The sequence below is a fragment of the Lutjanus erythropterus genome, chromosome 24 (assembly GCF_056507025.1).
Source record: "Lutjanus erythropterus isolate fLutEry1 chromosome 24, fLutEry1.hap2, whole genome shotgun sequence".
NCBI classification, from domain to species: domain Eukaryota; kingdom Metazoa; phylum Chordata; class Actinopteri; order Lutjaniformes; family Lutjanidae; genus Lutjanus; species Lutjanus erythropterus.
The window spans coordinates 12,642,446-12,659,346 of record NC_139340.1 but is presented as its reverse complement, the minus strand read 5'-3'; the positions used below and the strand labels follow the sequence as shown (position 1 = coordinate 12,659,346).

Sequence of the window (16,901 nt, the reverse complement as noted above, 5' to 3'; positions counted from 1 at the left end):
GCAGAAAAACAAGAGGAAAACATCACCTTGGCTCCTGAATCAATCAACCGGGGCAATAACCTTGACTTCACTAAAATGACAAAAGCACTCACCTTTTTGCGCAACACACAATCGAACCGACAACCAGCGCGGAAAAGACGCGAAATTGACGAACCCTGTGCAAAGCAAACATCACCCCCTTTTTTCTAATTTCTTTTTTCTTTTTTTTTTCTTTTTCACAACAACAGCAACAGCAGAAAAAAGAGAGAGAGCCCCCAATCAACAGTCGAGACGGTTCCGGACGCTCCTCAAATCAGAGTAAATCCATTGATTGGTGAAAACGAGAAAGTCGACTGAGAGAGAGGGGGGTTAAAAAAAAAAAAAAAAAAAAAAAAGTCAGCAGCTCGCTGTGGATGGAGTCAGACATGAAATATGGGCTGACATCGCCTCCTGGCTCCGCTTTTCTCTGCCGTGTCTGACTGTGAGAGCAGAAGAAGAGGCTCTTACATTCAGGAGCTGAAGCGCATATTGATGAGGAGGGTGTACGGGGATGATGCTGCTGCTGCTGCTGCTGCTGCTGGTGGCGGTGAAGGCACTCGGCTCGTTCAAATGAGAGACGAAGCCCAACACTTACACACTGTAAAAAATAGCCACCAGTAGCTGCAGTGGAGTCTGTGTACTGGGGGGGTATTTATTTATTTATTTATTTATTTGCTTGTGTTTTTTAATTTTCCTTATTTCCAAAGCAGATACATTTATTTCTGATCCTTGGAGTGTTCTCAATTTTATCTTTTATTTTATTAGATTGTTTTTCTTTGTTTGCTTGTTTTTTTATATTTATAATTACTAAAAGTACTTGTGAAAGTGTACTGTTCCAGAACCCTTCTGGACAATAAAAGTTTATTCTTAAACAGCTGATATATCAATATTGGAAATTTTTACTCCCTAATATTGGCATCAGCCTCAGATTTTCGTCACCTTAGAATGAGCTGTTTTTTTCTACAGAGAGCACGGGTCCTCTTAAATGGAGGGTGCCATCTTGCACCACCATGCTTTTACAGTTGAAAGAATCAAAACTGGCTCTGGGTGAAGGCGTTTGCTTTTTACACGAGTTTTGTGTTCACCATATTGGTTCTCCTACAAGCTTGGAAGGGGAGGATGAGGCGAGATGTGCGCACTGGATGCCACTAAAGTCTATGCATTGCCCTTTTAAAAAGAAGAATCAAAATCAAAGCAAAAGAGGCTGAGTTATTAGTCCTTATAGTATGCCTCAAGCTTTAAATACACTGGGTCCCACAATTCCCATAATGCTGTGCTTCATTAGACTCTCAGTTAATGGTAAATCCTCATGTCTTTCAAACTTCACACATCTCAAATTTGTGACAAACGTTTGGTTAAAACTTAGTCTCAACCCCTTATGACATCGCTAGGGTTATTTCTGATGACATCGTTATTCTGTCAGAAACTTCACATGACAACTTTGTGTAAAACCACTATAGTGCCCCTTTAAATATATAGTCTATTTCACTTCCAACTAGGACCCAACATATTTCATTTTTTGTTTTCATTCACACAATTGAGTCATTCATTCAATAATTTATTTATTAGTCGAGTAATTTGACCATCCCCACTTTGCTTTATTATTTTTTAGCCTTTAAGTTCCTTAAAGAGGCAAAAAATGAAAATGAAATGGAATTTTCCTCCAAAAGAAACACAATACTTTTAAGACTCAGTATTACAGCAGATTGCCTTGTTAAACCTGACATTTTTTACAGTGCTCCTCACACCATCTGCGCCAATCCCCTTCCCCTGTGTTTCCTATAAAAATGGCGGGACCTGAACAGTATCGAGGAGGGACAGGCTGCATTTATCAGCCTATTAATCGATGCTTGTGATTGATTAGCCTGTTAATCGCCTATAATGGCCTCTTTTCCTTATCTAAAATGTAGGGGCACTGCCATAAATTATTTAGGTTGGGAAATATTGGAAGTCGACAGGAATTCCGTGGATAATTGGGACCCACACACAGTCGGGGAACGTCATTAATAAATAACGTGTGTGTGTGTGTGTGTGTGTGTGTGTTGGTGTTGTTGTGACATTTCCTACCTCGTGTCATAGATGGCGAACAACTTCTTGTTTCCGTCAACAGCATTCCTGAAAGAAAAGGGTGATGACATCATTAATGATTAAGAAGCTTTCAGCCAATGAAAACATTATTCACCTCCACATTTGTTCTATCACAGCCATTAACATAAACAAACATCTATCATTTTGATTTATTTAGAATCAAATTTTCATGACTTTTAATTTGCATTTCAGAATTGTATTAGTCTTAAAAGGTGCGTTTTTATTTATTTAACCTTTCCTAATTTGTTATTAGAGTTAATTGATCTGTATTGCTTCAGTTTCTGCAGGTTTGTAGCCTGCAGTAAAGCAGGAATCTAAAACGGTGGGATGCCTGCGGGGCAAATATCGAAAGGCAGTCGATTTCCTCCAGGAGAAATCCCCTCACCCCCACCCTCTCATCTGCACAATCACACACACAAACACACACCTCTCTCTGCATCCTTTTTTTTCCATCACTCACACACACACACACTTGTCCAGCCGGTCATCACCCTGCAGGAGCTGTCCGCACCAGGCGTGGTGCTGAAATCAGCCTCCTGAGGGGGACGCGACAGACTGACGGCTGTTTATGTTGCGTTTCAAGGCTGCAGCAGCAACAGCAGCGGCTCCCGTCCGTCCACAGACAGACTGCATCCTCAGACGGATTAAAGGAAGTGGAGGGAGGTTAAATATCACACCGCTAATTACCGTCTACGAAACATGGAGCTCGGCTACCCTCTTATGGCAACCGTCAGGATGATAACAACTTTTGGTCTGAGACTTTTTGGAGGAGGGAGCAGTTGTTTTGACGGCACCTACAGTATGCAAGTCATATTTTAGAGATATCTGAGACTCATTTCACTCACAAACTGTTCGGGTCTGGTTGTAAATATTACACACACACAACTGACCGCTGTTTTTTTCTGTTTTGCCTTGTTTGTTTTTTGCACCAGATTTCTCTTTGGGGCAATATTAAGTCTCACATATTAATGTTGCATATGCGATTTCCAGTAAGGGGTGCTTGTACAGCAGGGGGTAGCCTACTTCTGCAGTTTGCAGGGGGTAAGCTCTAGTTAAGTGGAAAGATTACAGTGTGGCTCAGCTAACTTAATAGACCCTTTTCATGGCAGCCACACTGATATGAAATAGCAGAGTAAACACAGGTGTCACCAATGATACTGGAAAAGGTCCCGTTCTGTTTAGTGGAGCAGACACTTTCCAGTGTGCCAATATGCACAGCTGCAACACTCTTACTCTGACCTTAGTATCACTGGTGACACCTGTGTTTATCTTATTATGATGTCAATATGGCTGCTGCAAAAAAGGTCTATTAATTGTTAGAGGAAGCTAAGCTAATTAAAATATAAACTTGAAATGGCAAGATGCAATGGATAAATGATTGAAATAGATTGCTAAATCAACAAAACACAACTAACGCATTTTGGATAAAGCTAAACCTAATGGGTAAGTGTTGAAAATTGCTAAGCTGATTTATGGATCAATGAAATGGTTAATTGATAAACAGTTGAAATAAAAGTAACGTCTTAGCTAAAAGTATTAAACGGTTGAACAAGTCCACTAAAACTCGTGAATAAATGCTGGAAAGGTCCAGCTTGTGATTGTGGACAGGTGCAAACGACATAAACATGACTTCACTTGTGCGAAGACATATTTGCCTTATATGTAACTGATAGTGTAGACGCACATTTGAATCATGGCAGGTGGTGTCAGACAGGGAGGACAGTGTAGGTCGGTGTGTCTCCTTTAACCGCCTCCATGAGAGACAAAGCGTCATTTCTGCTGCTGTATTCAGAGACAGGCTTTAAAAACCCGCACCTGATTTTGTTAACATCTGACTCCCCCCAACCGCCACCCCCACCCCCCCACCCCCCCTCCTCTCCTCTCCTCCGGGCTGCACACCGCCTGTGCGCCTCCTCCTCCCAGCCCACCAATGGGGAGCACCTATTATAAAATTATTAGCCTCCGTCCGTTGCAGCACTTCATTCTCTCGCACCGGCAGTAGGCGGTGTGGCCAAAGAGACTGTGAAAAAATGTGGAGTGAACCCAGTCTTGTCCTCCGAGGCTGGCCGACGAGACCGAGGAGGAGACAGCGCGTCTGATGCTGCTGCCGCTGCTGCTGCTGCTGCAACACCTCTGGAGGCGATGCAGGAGACGCGGTGCAGCAGGCGCTGAAGAAGGGAAGGCGGTGTAGCCTATAGGAGGAGAAGACCAGACAGACTACTACAACACCGCCTGATCTGATGGGGAACCGCTGACACACAGAGAGAGGGAGAGAGAGAGAGAGGGAGAGAGAGAAGATAGAGGAGGAGAAGAAGGAGGGGAGACAACCGACAAACCCCGGGGATTAAGGTGATTGAACCCGCGATCGTCCAGTTTCAGCACCGCCGACGGAGCTCCCCAGCCTCCAGTCACTGTTTGGGGGGAAAAAGCCCCCAAAAATAAACCATGGTGGTGATGGATCTGCATTCAGGTAGCCTCATTTTCTTCCTCATTTGCCTTTTTATAATTAGCCACAGCTTAAATAAGAATAGATTTTTTTGGTGATGGAGAGAGTAGAAAAAGGTGATGGTGAAGGAGGAGAGGAGTGGGGAAGGGGTGGTGGTGGTGGTGGGGTGGCCCGTATGAATTGTAATGCGCTGGATTCACACGCAGTGGAAGCTTTACACAATGGGGATCATACTGCAAACAGTTTCCCCTTTTTTGTGTCTTTTCTCTGTGACATCCCAGCCTTCATAGTGTTAGTGAGGCAGATGTTTTGGTTGTTTAAGAGTTGCAGATTGCAGCCTCATTGAGCAGAGATTGTCCCGCCAGCTTGATTTAGTGATCCCTGTAATGGTCTGCCTCTGTATGCAGAGGGGTAAAGAGTTTCTTTGTGTGACTGCTACAGCTTTTAGCTTTAGAGGATAGTGTTTTGTAGTGGCGATGGTATTTAGGGATGTTGTGATGCAATTTGTGTTCATTTTCCTATGTCTTTTTCTGTGTCTGGATGTGTGTTACAGCTCTAAACAACAAAGTGAGCAGAATTTCAGTCATGGCCAGGATTGTCCTTTCCCTCCTGCTCCTGTATGGATGCCAAAATAGGTAAACTGAAACCTTAACATGTGTGAAACAGTTGCTGAAAACATTTTAGAAAAGGACAACATGGCTTTAGTAGTCTTATTATAGAAGCAAAATGTCTTAAATTTGCAATTTTTCAATGATATTCAGTCATAAGTTGAATTTTCACTGCATTCAGCAGTATTGTGACAAATTCTTATTGCTGTCTGCAATTTTGTAAATGAAACTCTTGGATATTCATACATATTTTAACTCGAGATTCCTGCCAGCTCAGCCCTCCTCTCTCTGATTGATCGCATATCTGAGCTGCACTCTGCTATACAGCACCGCTTAAGTGGCCGTCCTGCACTCAAGAAAAGCAAAAAGAGATCTTTGGCAACACTGTCAGTAAATCACCGCAATAGTCCACTCACTATCTGAGTAGATCAATGGCTTTCAGATCACATGTTCAAACCCGGCTTGTAACCTTGTCTTCTTTTTCTCTGCTTGGTAATTCCTGCGCATGAATGCAGTGTTCTTTGTGAAAAAGAAGAGTGGTAATTTTCCTCATTTTCTTGCAACAGAGAATGGGTTCATCCTCAAGACACAATGCTGTGCTTCTTGCCATATTTAGAAGGGGAGCTCATTTGTTTATATTTGGATCACATGTCAAAGCCTTAATTATCTCTACTGGTAGTTGTAAGCTGTACTTATGTTCAATAATTAATCACAACAAGCCTGTCCTTAATACAGCGGGCTAATTAATCAAAATAACCATGTCATGTTAGACGTCCTGCAGTTTAACTCTCTCCAGAGTCTCTTGATTTCTTGTTTCCTCTCCTTTCGTAGTCTCTGCCAGTCCACAGAGGCTCAGAAGGAGGCGGCCGCCAACGACAACAGCACAGTTTTCACCAGGATCCTGGACGGGCTCCTTGACGGTTATGACAACAGGCTCCGGCCGGGGCTTGGAGGTTTGCTGGGGACCACTTTTATTGTTTAATTTAAAACTCTGGAGCAGATGCAACCTTCAGAGCTTTGTTATATATTATTAACAAAAATAGAAATGCAACCCTTTTGTTTTTGCTCCCATTTACTATGAAGACTACTTTTTTGCAGACAGAAACGTTTATTTCTGTCAAATTTTGTTCACAGTTTTGTTAAAATCAGGGTCATGATTCTGTCCTCCTGGGAAAAAATGTATGTGAATTTGCCATAGTTCGGTGCCTAATAAATGCCTTGTGCTGTACTAAGGGTAATTTTTTTCCCAGGTGGGCAGAATGATGATCCACCCTACTCTGCCTGGCTAGTACTCGTTGCCTTAGAAAGTGGTGGGTTTGATCAGATTTCAGCATGAAGAGTGATTGGTTAGGGTAAAAATATCACGGTAGGCCAATCAGAGGCAGAGTAGGGCGTGTCATGACTGTGCTCTTAGACTTAGGGCTACAGATGCCAGTTTTTTTCCCAGGAGGTCAAAGTCATGACCCATCCTGACCTTCTATGATTGGCTTACCCTAATATTCTTACCCTAACCCTAGGGTAGGGTAGGCTTTCCCCTCCTGGGAAAAATATTGGTATCTATCTGAGAGAAATAAACCTTTTGTGTGTACAGTCTTAGATTTTTTTAGTTCAACTTAAGTAAAATAGGAGTAAAAGGAAAAGTGTTGCATTTATATTTTTGTTGAGTATAAAAAAAGGGAGTAATCTTACATTTTAATAACATAATGCCTCAGTTTAGCTTCCCAGCATGCTAACTTAAGCCACTAACCTGGACTTTTCTGCAAAGTACTATGGGAGGCCCCTGTTTCCCGCTGCGATTTCATGCACCGATTCCCGGGAAAACACTGCTCGATTGGCAGATACATGGGTAGAAACTGTGCGAGCAGATGTTAATTTCCCTCCCACGTCAGCTAAGGTGAAGCACACACATGTTGTCAGGCGGCGTGTTTCCTTGTGAACCGTGGCGAGGATCATGAATGCATGCGGCCTTTTCTTGTACGCCGCCATGGTAGGGAGTGTAAATCAATCAAGCCATCTTCAGCGCAGCCTGAATTCAGCGTGCTGTGGTGTTTTATTCACACTCCTCGCCCTGGCAACAGGAGATAACCTTGAGAGCCGACAAATTGCCATTCAAAGATGGATATTCTCTTTTTTTCTAAGAAACCACAGAAATGAAAGCTTTTCATTTTCCATCCCTGACTATTTCCCTACCTCGTTCTCTAATGGCTCAGCACTTACTGCATTTATTCTAACCAGCTTTTTATTTCATCCTCACGACACTGGTCCCCATTGCACTTTGTTTCCCCGCGTACGTACAGTACTCATCCCATAATAGGAAGGAACAAGGCTTTTTTTTTTCATGCCGAATGGCTGGATGTGTCATGGCAAAAGCCTGCTCTCACATCCTGGTAACGGTTGCTACCCTTGACAAGAGGGCCTATAAATACATACCAGAAAAACATTCAGGCCTTCACTCAGCATTCAACAAGCTGCTCTCCACAGCACAACCAATCCCAGCTCGCCACGACCAAATTTATATGCATAGAGGAGATTTTGTTGGCTTTGCTGGTACAAATGACAGAAAAAAAATGTGCTACCTGTGCTCCATCATCTTCGGGAGAAATGCATCGTGAGAGAAACCATGAATTCAGATGAATACTGAGAAAGCACTGGTTTCTCAGTAGTTATGATTCAGCTACTGTGGGGTTTTAAATGCTTAAATTAATGCTGAACCCGTTTTTTTTTTTCTATGGTTTCAGCTTCTGTCAAGTTTTGCATTTTATCCTCATCTTAAACATTCTCACCTGTCCTCTCTCAACAGAGAATGTCACAGAGATCAAGACGAATATTTTTGTCACCAGCTTCGGCCCGGTGTCGGACACGGAGATGGTGAGTTTGTCTGCAGTAAACACTGTCAATACACAGAGCTGGACAAACACAAACACACCGACACGCCCGTCCAGACTCCTGTAGGTATTTTTAGATGGAAACATATATTTACATTTCATGAGACTGGCACCGCTGTTCCTGCTTTTTCCCTGGAAGTACGCTCATGTCCTAGTTGTGTCTTTGAAGACTGGCTCTTTTTTACTTGTAAATGAGACAAAATGAATGTGGACGACTGCAACTTTCTAAGATCTAATGCAACGTGGCTGGCCCATTCCAACTTGTTCCAAATGATTCATCCTGTTATTAATCCACTCTCTTATGAACTATAAGGTTCCACCTGGATAGCAAAATGCATTAAATCTCCTCTTTCATTAAATCTTCTATTACACCCTGTCGTATCCTTGGCACACTTTGAAACAGCAGTGATCAAACTTGCCACTTTGCTATAATTGACTTGAAAAAGGTATTGACAGGGGTGCAAGATTGATTAATGGAATGTGGCAAGAGACTTGAATGGTTTTGCGGTCCATAAAAGCTTGTATGTCAGTGTGCTAACAGCGTCATTATTCTGTGGGATGGAGTATTGTATTTGTTTCTTGTTCATTTGTTTTTTTAGCTTAAAGCGTGTCGATATTTCACACACCAGCAAATTTATGATGGATTTCTACACCGCAATGTTTGATCTGGGAAATTTTAGTGGATTTATGGAGGCGTAAAGGAGTTAAAGGGATAGTTTGGATGATTTGATGTGCTGTTGTATGAGGTGCTTATCTATATTCAGTGCATTACCTACGGTAGATGCTGGCTGGCACGCCCCCAGTGAGCGGAAGCAGAGAGGCGTACCAGGACAAAAGCTAAGCAATGACCTGCAGTGGATGATGTCAGCGACATAATGTATTTTAGCCACTTAAAAAAGTCCACCTGAAAAAATCAATATCAGTTTAAGTATACACTATATTTAGAATATTTTTGCCGCTTTACTTTGCCGTGAGACAGCCTTTTCTGACAGGAAACTGTTGTTGTATAAGCCAAATATTGCTCTCTGCAAACCAACCAAACACGGAAGTCGTTTGTGTTTGTTTGTTTGTTTTAGTTTGTTTGTGTTATTGTGTGACTTTGGGGAATCCAAAACATCCTTTTACAACAGAGAAGTAAAACAATGACAACCAAAACAGATCAAGGCTGACAGACCAGCAACTCCTGTGTTCTGTGTGGCAAAATAAAATGATTTCGCCTATGGAGTTTGGTTGGTGTGGAGAGAACAACAATTTCCTGTCAGACAAAGCTTTTTTTTAAGTGGCTAAAATACCTGTGCTGCTGATAAGATCGACCACGATTCACTGCTTAGCCTCTGTGATGGTTCTGTACTCTGCGTCTCCTACCTGGGGGCATGCTGACTGTAATCTACTGTGGGTAATACACTGACCATGGATAAGTACGTCATACAAGCCACATTAAATGATCTGAACTATCCCTTTAAGTGCCATGTTGGACCATTTTGTGCTGACTGACAACTAACCGTAAAGAACCAAGTTAGATTAGCTTTTTTACCTCTGTTTTCTCATTTTCTTTTGTAATGCGACAAGAAAATGCCAGAAAATAACATTTAAAGCTCCATTAGGGAAGAAATTTGTGTAAAAGTATCTAAACAAGAACACCGTGCTGGAGAAGAGTCAAGAAACAGAAACTGAGACGTTATCTAACTTGAAATTCAAGAGTGAACTAGACAACCATCTCCATAAATGCAGTGAACACTCCATCCAGAGGAAGATCTTTTGCCTTTGGCTTCCCTTAGGCTTCTTTTGGGATAAATTTCTACATGCAATCTTTGATCTAGGAAATCTTTGTGGATTTAAAAAGGCATAAAGGAATAGTTGTTATGTTCACGTTGCGCTGATTGACTGATTGTAATGAAGCAAGATAAATTAGCTTTTCTGGCTTAATTTACATATTTTTGTTGTAATGTGACAAGAAAATTCCAAAAAAACAACATTTAAAGCTCCATTAGAAAATAATTCTGTACAAATCTATGACAGTGTCATGAATCTAAATCAGAAAATGATGCTTCAACAGAATCAAGAAACAGAAACTGAGACCTTATCTAACTTTAAATCCTTGTTTTGGGTAAAGACCACATGTTCTGAAGCTTAAGAGTGAAATAGACAACCATCTCTTTAAACGCATTGAACACTCCTTGCAGAGGAAGATCTTTTGCCTTTGGCATCCCCTCAGCATCTTTTGGGATGTAATGATCACAGAGCAGACTGCTTGGTAAACATGAGAGCAGAGTGCAGTTTACTGCCATCACATTACAAGGCTTCTGGGTCCAAACCGTTACCTCCTCACTGCTATTTTGGAGCAAATGTTGCTCCCATTTCATGCCTGAAATCCTTCTTTTTCGTCTCAGGAGTACACCATAGACGTGTTCTTCCGTCAGAGCTGGAAGGATGAGCGTCTGTGCTTTAAGGGGCCCATGGAGATGCTGCCATTAAACAACCTGCTGGCCAGCAACATCTGGACCCCTGATACCTTCTTCCTTAACGGCAAGAAGTCGATCGCTCATAACATGACCACGCCCAACAAGCTGCTGAGGCTGAAGGACGACGGCACTTTGCTTTACACCATGAGGTGGGCTATAATGCAGATGTTGTTTGTCCTCTGGCCTGATTTATTCAACGCTTTTGCCTTGAACAATTTAAAGACGCTGAATAATGAAGTGTGGTTAAGTGCTTTGCTTCATAACAACCCTAATTATAAATCTCTTCGGTGCCCAAGGTTGGTGGCATTTTAGAGATTTCATTAATTTCAAATTTGCTGCCAGTCACTTGTCTGTACACTTGTCTGCACAGTGCTGAGGTTCAAGGTGCAGTATTTCTATGCTGGCATCAAGGCTCAATATGCTTAAGTGAACTGAGGACATATAAGTACATAGAAATGAAGAAAACAGCTCGCAAGGCCAACAAAATACACCAAACAGCTTTGAACTCAGAGAGAAAAACAGTGCTAGAAACCCTCAGTGTGTGACTCAGAAAGTAGGAGAATAGTGTCACCTAGTGGCCAATCAGAGGCATTTGATTTGTCCTGAACATATTTCAGTAAGAGCAGAGTAAAAAAGCACATAATGTGTTGTATTTCCTCTGTTTATTTTGGTTTGTTTGTGACACATTATGAAATAAGTTTAATATAAATACCAGTATGAAGTGCCTCTCTGACTCCTTTCTATAATCATCATTCTCTCCTCTGAAATTTCTGTTCTGGGCTGGAACAACTGCTTTCGTTTGCACGTTTCACATTATTTAGAGTTAAAATTAATGCCGAATGTTCGCCAAATTAGTTAGTGTCTGTTTATGAGTCATAATAAGTCATTAATAATCTTTTAGAAGGAGTGTATGGTTAAAATGAGCAGTTACTAAACCCCAGAGTGTGTGTTTTAAGAGTAGTGGGCTTTTGTCTTTTGGATAACCAGCTTGGTTTTACAGTGACAGACAACTGACAGTTAGAAACAGCTGATCAATTGAAATGTAGGACTCCTCGTCACTTTTCGTTGTCAAAATATAATGTTGTGCTCATCTTGAACTCCTGTAAATTGTGCGTTCAACCTGCCAGAGCCTTGAGTCTTGGGAGGAGTGGGCAGCGGGAAGCAACTCGCTTCAGTGATATATGATATATTAAATAGAGATTCAGCCTATTAAATATGCTGTCTGTGGCTCCAATTCACTATTTGGACTGCAGTGCTCATTTTTGAATGCTTACATAATTCTCCTTTAATAGTGAAATAACTATTAACTAAAGTACAATTATCCATTTGCCATTTATTAATGACGGTTATTATGAAGTGTTATCAGTGTCTCTTTAAATGAAGAGTTTTGAGAAAAAAAACTGCAGACGGAGATCATCCATTATGAAAAGCAACCTCATTGTGAACTATAGTTTTTGGCAGCGATGTGGTGGTAAATTAGAAAAAAAGAGACAGAAACAGGCCAACAACCAGATGGTGATCACTCTAAACTAAACCCCCAGTATTTACACAGAAATATAAAAAGTGAAGAGAGGAAAAACAGTCCTCTGACGGACAAATAGTTGTTTTTATTGAGTGTAGCGTCAGCACAGCCAGCAGGACTGGCTGTGACCTTTGGACCGGAGAATTACAATAATGCTGTGCTTATCCTCAGGAGTTACTGTAGCCGCAGGACTTAAGAGTGACTGTATCACGGATGAGAGCACTCTATCTGATACCAGTGCCACCCACAGGGAGAATAATGCTGGATGGAGGACAGATTATCCATATGCAACCCGCCCTGACATATATACATATCCAAAGAAGTGCGTATTTATAGTCACATCTTTGTCACATGCACCGGACGCACACATGAGCGCAAACTGCGGGTGTCAGGCGCGTTTTCTGCACTAATCAGTTGTAGTGACGCTCAACTTTGACCTCGGGGCTTAACGAGTCAGGGATTGCATGAATGTGTGCGTGTCCATTTCCATATGTGTAATATTATGGAAATCTATGCATACATGTATTTATATCTGAATGTGTAAGTGTACATGTGTGCTTCAATAATGTAAAAATGGCCTCAGATTCTCAGCCACAGTTGAGATGAAGTAGCAGTAGGTTGCTTTTAATCGTCTAATTGTTACAGTACTGTGCTTGTCATTAGCAGAGGCGCTTAACCACAGGCTGCATAAACACAATCACACACACATGCACACACAGGCCATCTGAGTACTTGCAGGTCACAGTTTACTCAACAACAGCGGCATTTTGTTTTCATTTTTCTTCATGCCAGTTTGCACTGTTGTTCAGTTTGTTATCATTAGAGTGAGGCAGAAAACTGGTGAAAATCTGTGTTTGGTATTCAGCTTTTTATTTATCTTTACCCAACAGGGCTGCAGCATTTTCATCATCAATGAATCTGCTGATTATTTTCACAGTGTATATATTCACTGTTTAGTCTATAAAATGTCAAAATAGTGAAAAATGTCCATCACAATTTCCCAGAGCGTCTTCAAATTGTATCTTTTTTCCATCCACTTAATATGGTTCAACACGAACCCAAATTAGACCATAGAGGACAGATAAAGCATGTTTTACAGTTGCTAATTTTCTGTAGCAGACTACTGAAACATGTCAGCAGTCCAAAATTATGTTTAGAAGACATTTTCATAAAATTTGGAAGTATGAACACGATGAGTATGTTTTTGAAGCTGTTAAGGAGCACCTGGGGTGTCCAGGACCCAAACCAGATCATTAGGGTTGTATAACAAGTAGGGTTGTAACAGTACGAAATTTTCATATGACCATAAAGTTGATCATTCAGAGCAAAAATTCTAATTTCTGATTATACCTGCAGTTTTACATAAAATTACTGTAATGCACAAAAAAGATTAGAAACACTCATGGGAACGATTAGCACATGTACACTATTTTCATGACATAAAGCATCCCGAGTTAGAGCCTCATATGCACACAGTCTCATAAGATTCACCCAGACAATGTGTAAACACACATCCAACACAGATTCTACTCTGAACACATGCTTATACACATGACTAAGCAGACTCACACTGTCACATTGCAAACATTACATCTCTTCTCACACACATTCATCATGTATGTACGTCAGTGAAAGCTCCTCTCTCTCTTCTCTCCCCTTACTAAACATGATTGTGTTGCCACATCGTTTGGAAACCATTACTGTGAGGAGGAGGAGGAGCGGTTGGTTTCATCGAGCAAATTTCTATGCATTTGTCTCCATGGATAATTCATAAAATGCCCCTTTCCACAACCCTCAGCTAGCTTAATGCACACGGGTTGGATGGCAGCCCATTACAGCTGGATACCAGATAGGCTGTCAACATATACAGCTTTATCAGCTGGTAGATACCTCTGTATTACCACAGCGCGAGTGCATTACATGCCATTATCATTAGGTACAGTTGAGCTGCCAGAGGCCTCCTATGTGATCATTTGAACATGCTACCACATGTGAATTATAACGACAGTTCCTCATTTAACATTATTTTCTTGTGTTTTAAATCTACTGACGGTTCATTTTTGAGAGTTTTTATTATTACCCCAACTCTCATGAGACTCAGTGTATATGATACAAGTTGGGACATTGTTAAAAATGTGCTTGTTAGTGTGAAAAGACAGATGGTGCAGGATGGTGGTTAATACAGCATAAAGCTCCTGGACTCATAACTCAGCCCTTTCTGTTTTGTCCCGCCGTCCTATGTTGTCGACTTTTCTGCAAGGTCAGGTGTACTGGAAACTTAAGATTTCCCACAGGTGTGGAGGTCCGTATGCTGGTCTGTTTCTGGGGTTTTACCCCTGTGATATGCTGCCTTCCACTCAGTATATCCTGGCTGAACAGAATCATGGGAATTATTATAATCTGCTGTTTCGCCACCAATATTTAAATTATAACTGCAATGGGATACATAGAGTCTGACTTTAAAGGGGTAGTTCAGTTTGTTTGAATCAGGGTTGTACCTTTTTTAAGTGGCTAATACACGTTTTGTTCCACAGCAGTTCATTGCTTAGCGTCTGTGCTGGTGCCTCTTTCTGCTTCTCAGCTACTACACCACTATCGATAAGTACCTCACGTAACCCCACTTCAAATAATCCAAACTATCCCCATAAAGGGACTTATTTTCTGGCACAAATCACAGTCCACCCCAAATTAAAAGCAGCTATCTTTACAGGCACCCCTGCTAATAGGGCAAGGCCACATAAATAATTAGAACATGGTATAATAGCCAACAGCCATGTTCTCATTTATTTATCCCAAAGACACTCTTTCCTCTCCTGCATACACAATCCTTCAGCTGTTTCAGACACAATAATGCAATTGGATAATCCTGCACTGATGTGGAAAGCAAGCTGAGCCCCAAAACGGTGGACTCTGCGGGGACCAGAGGTGGCCCCTTGTCCCACTTTGTTCTGCTTCGTTCACTTCAACGATATAATTGGGGGAACCTCCTGGAGTGCATACATGCAGGAGGCTCTGAAGCATAAAGAAACACATGACCCAAGAGGATTTTGCCACATCTTGGTGACACAGTGAAGATTATAATATAGTTCAGTAAAGGAAAAAGAAAAATAAGTCACCTTATTCTCCAGCTGTAGAGGTTTCTCATATGCCTGAATGGCTCAAGCCAAATACTACAGACACCTAAATAAAAGTGTACTAGTTCCCACACCACTTAATTCCCCCTCATCCAGCCCATTGTATCACTGTTTTACTGTTTATCATCAAGCAATGAGCAAGATTACCCAGAGGGACTTGATTCAATCTAGGGCAGATAGCTATAAAAAACAAAAAAAGGCTAATTATGATGTGTGTATGCTCGATTTGTATGCTTGATTTATCAAATCTTGCGGTTCTTTTAGGACATTGGGAGGTACCGTCGTGGCAGCTAAAATGATAACACCGTGTCTTGAATGATTATGAATGACGGGCAGAAAATTAGATTTGAAAAGCTATTGTTGTGTGTGTGCAAATGATTTAAATAGAGTGATTGAATGGATCTAAATAAGGAAGGAGATAGATTTCACGTTGAGTCATTAAAAGGGGGGTAGAGCTGAGATTATGTGTAACATTTGATGATCTGAATCGACAGGTGATTGGCAGGACAAAATTAAAGTTTGTCCCGAGCATCATTTAGAAAAAAGCTCCCCTCTGTTGTGGAGAGATGAATGACAGTCTGTGACCACTAGGTGACAGTATTGCCACTATAAAAGCATGATTGCAGAGAGAGGGAAATGCTGCACTAGCAAGTGTCATGCATAAAACTGCACCATTACTTTACTGTTATGAGAAATTACACAGTTTCCTCATTATTTTACATGCAGATGTTGACAAAAAAAAAGCATAACCTATCCTCTAATTAATTTTCAGAATATCAGAATCAAAAATCTAGTGAAAGCAGTTGTCTTGTAATTCTCAGTTTTCTCAACTTGTTTTTACAGCATATGAAGAGAAACAACCACGATTTATCTTAACATGAATTTAAGACACACAGCAAGTTTCCATCATGTTTGTTTTCTTCAAGCTACAAAACAGACAGGTCTTAAAAAACATTTGCATGCTGGGAAATGCTGATCAAGTCTCTTCAAAACTTAATTTAATGAGTTAAGTGAACTTACGTCTCATCTACTGTATCTCACCATGTATCATTTATAAGATAGTGACTGCTATAGTAAGGTCATGTTATGTGGTTAATGGATATATTCCCTGTGTGTTTTGCCTCAGACTGACCATATCAGCAGAATGCCCCATGCAGCTGGAGGATTTCCCCATGGACGCTCATGCCTGCCCTCTCAAGTTTGGCAGCTGTGAGTAAAAATCTACTTTAATATTCATCTTGTTCCTCTCTATATGTACCAGTCCCAGCTATAATGTGATGTTCGGGCCCATGAGTGCAGTAAGTTATGCCCTTTTTGCAGCTGCCAAAACATCCAAAACTTTTTGTACATAAAAATACAAGAATGACCCTTTAATGCATTGATGAATTATGGCCAAAAATGTGAGTTTGGGAGGACATACATATATACATTACATTGACTGAGACCAATATAGAGCAGTAAGCAAAGGAGTTAGCTGCATGAAGGTCTTCAGGGAAGACCTATTAGGCTTATGGACTGACCTGGGTCAAACCATTGGTGTCTATTACAGTATCACTAACAGTCGATTTAAGTCTTTCGAGATGTACGTTTGCATTACCCAGGCTGTGTGCTTCTGGGTAACAGTAAAGCGTTCATGAACTTCTAAAGAGGCTGATTGTTTATGCTTCTCTCTACAACCACAATTAAAAAATGTTAGAAGAGCTCACTGAGAGGAGAGGAGAGAAGAGAACAGAAAAGA

The 16,901-nt window shown here is 41.1% G+C and overlaps 2 protein-coding genes across 5 annotated transcripts in view; one reads left to right on the top strand and one right to left on the bottom strand.

Annotated features, from left to right (window-relative positions):
- Positions 1-16,901, bottom strand: part of LOC146304810 (gamma-aminobutyric acid receptor subunit beta-3-like) — a 71,698-nt gene that overhangs the window by 42,466 nt on the left and 12,331 nt on the right. For 2 of the 4 annotated variants that reach the window (XM_084713703.1, XM_084713704.1), the window contains exon 2: positions 2,086-2,133. In XM_084713703.1, coding sequence (XP_084569829.1) covers positions 2,086-2,133 — 48 coding nt within the window. Of the gene's footprint in view, positions 1-92; positions 775-2,085; positions 2,134-16,901 lie in introns of those variants that run through there. The other 2 variants (XM_084713705.1, XM_084713707.1) reach the window with 2 other exon arrangements.
- LOC146304809 (gamma-aminobutyric acid receptor subunit alpha-5-like) overlaps positions 3,975-16,901 on the top strand; it is a 31,228-nt gene continuing 18,301 nt past the window's right edge. Inside the window, exons 1-6 of the mRNA XM_084713708.1 lie at positions 3,975-4,576; positions 5,106-5,187; positions 5,992-6,113; positions 7,961-8,028; positions 10,436-10,656; positions 16,290-16,372. Of these exons, the coding sequence (XP_084569834.1) occupies positions 4,552-4,576; positions 5,106-5,187; positions 5,992-6,113; positions 7,961-8,028; positions 10,436-10,656; positions 16,290-16,372 (601 nt within the window). The 5' untranslated portion in view covers positions 3,975-4,551. The remainder of the gene's footprint in view (positions 4,577-5,105; positions 5,188-5,991; positions 6,114-7,960; positions 8,029-10,435; positions 10,657-16,289; positions 16,373-16,901) is intronic.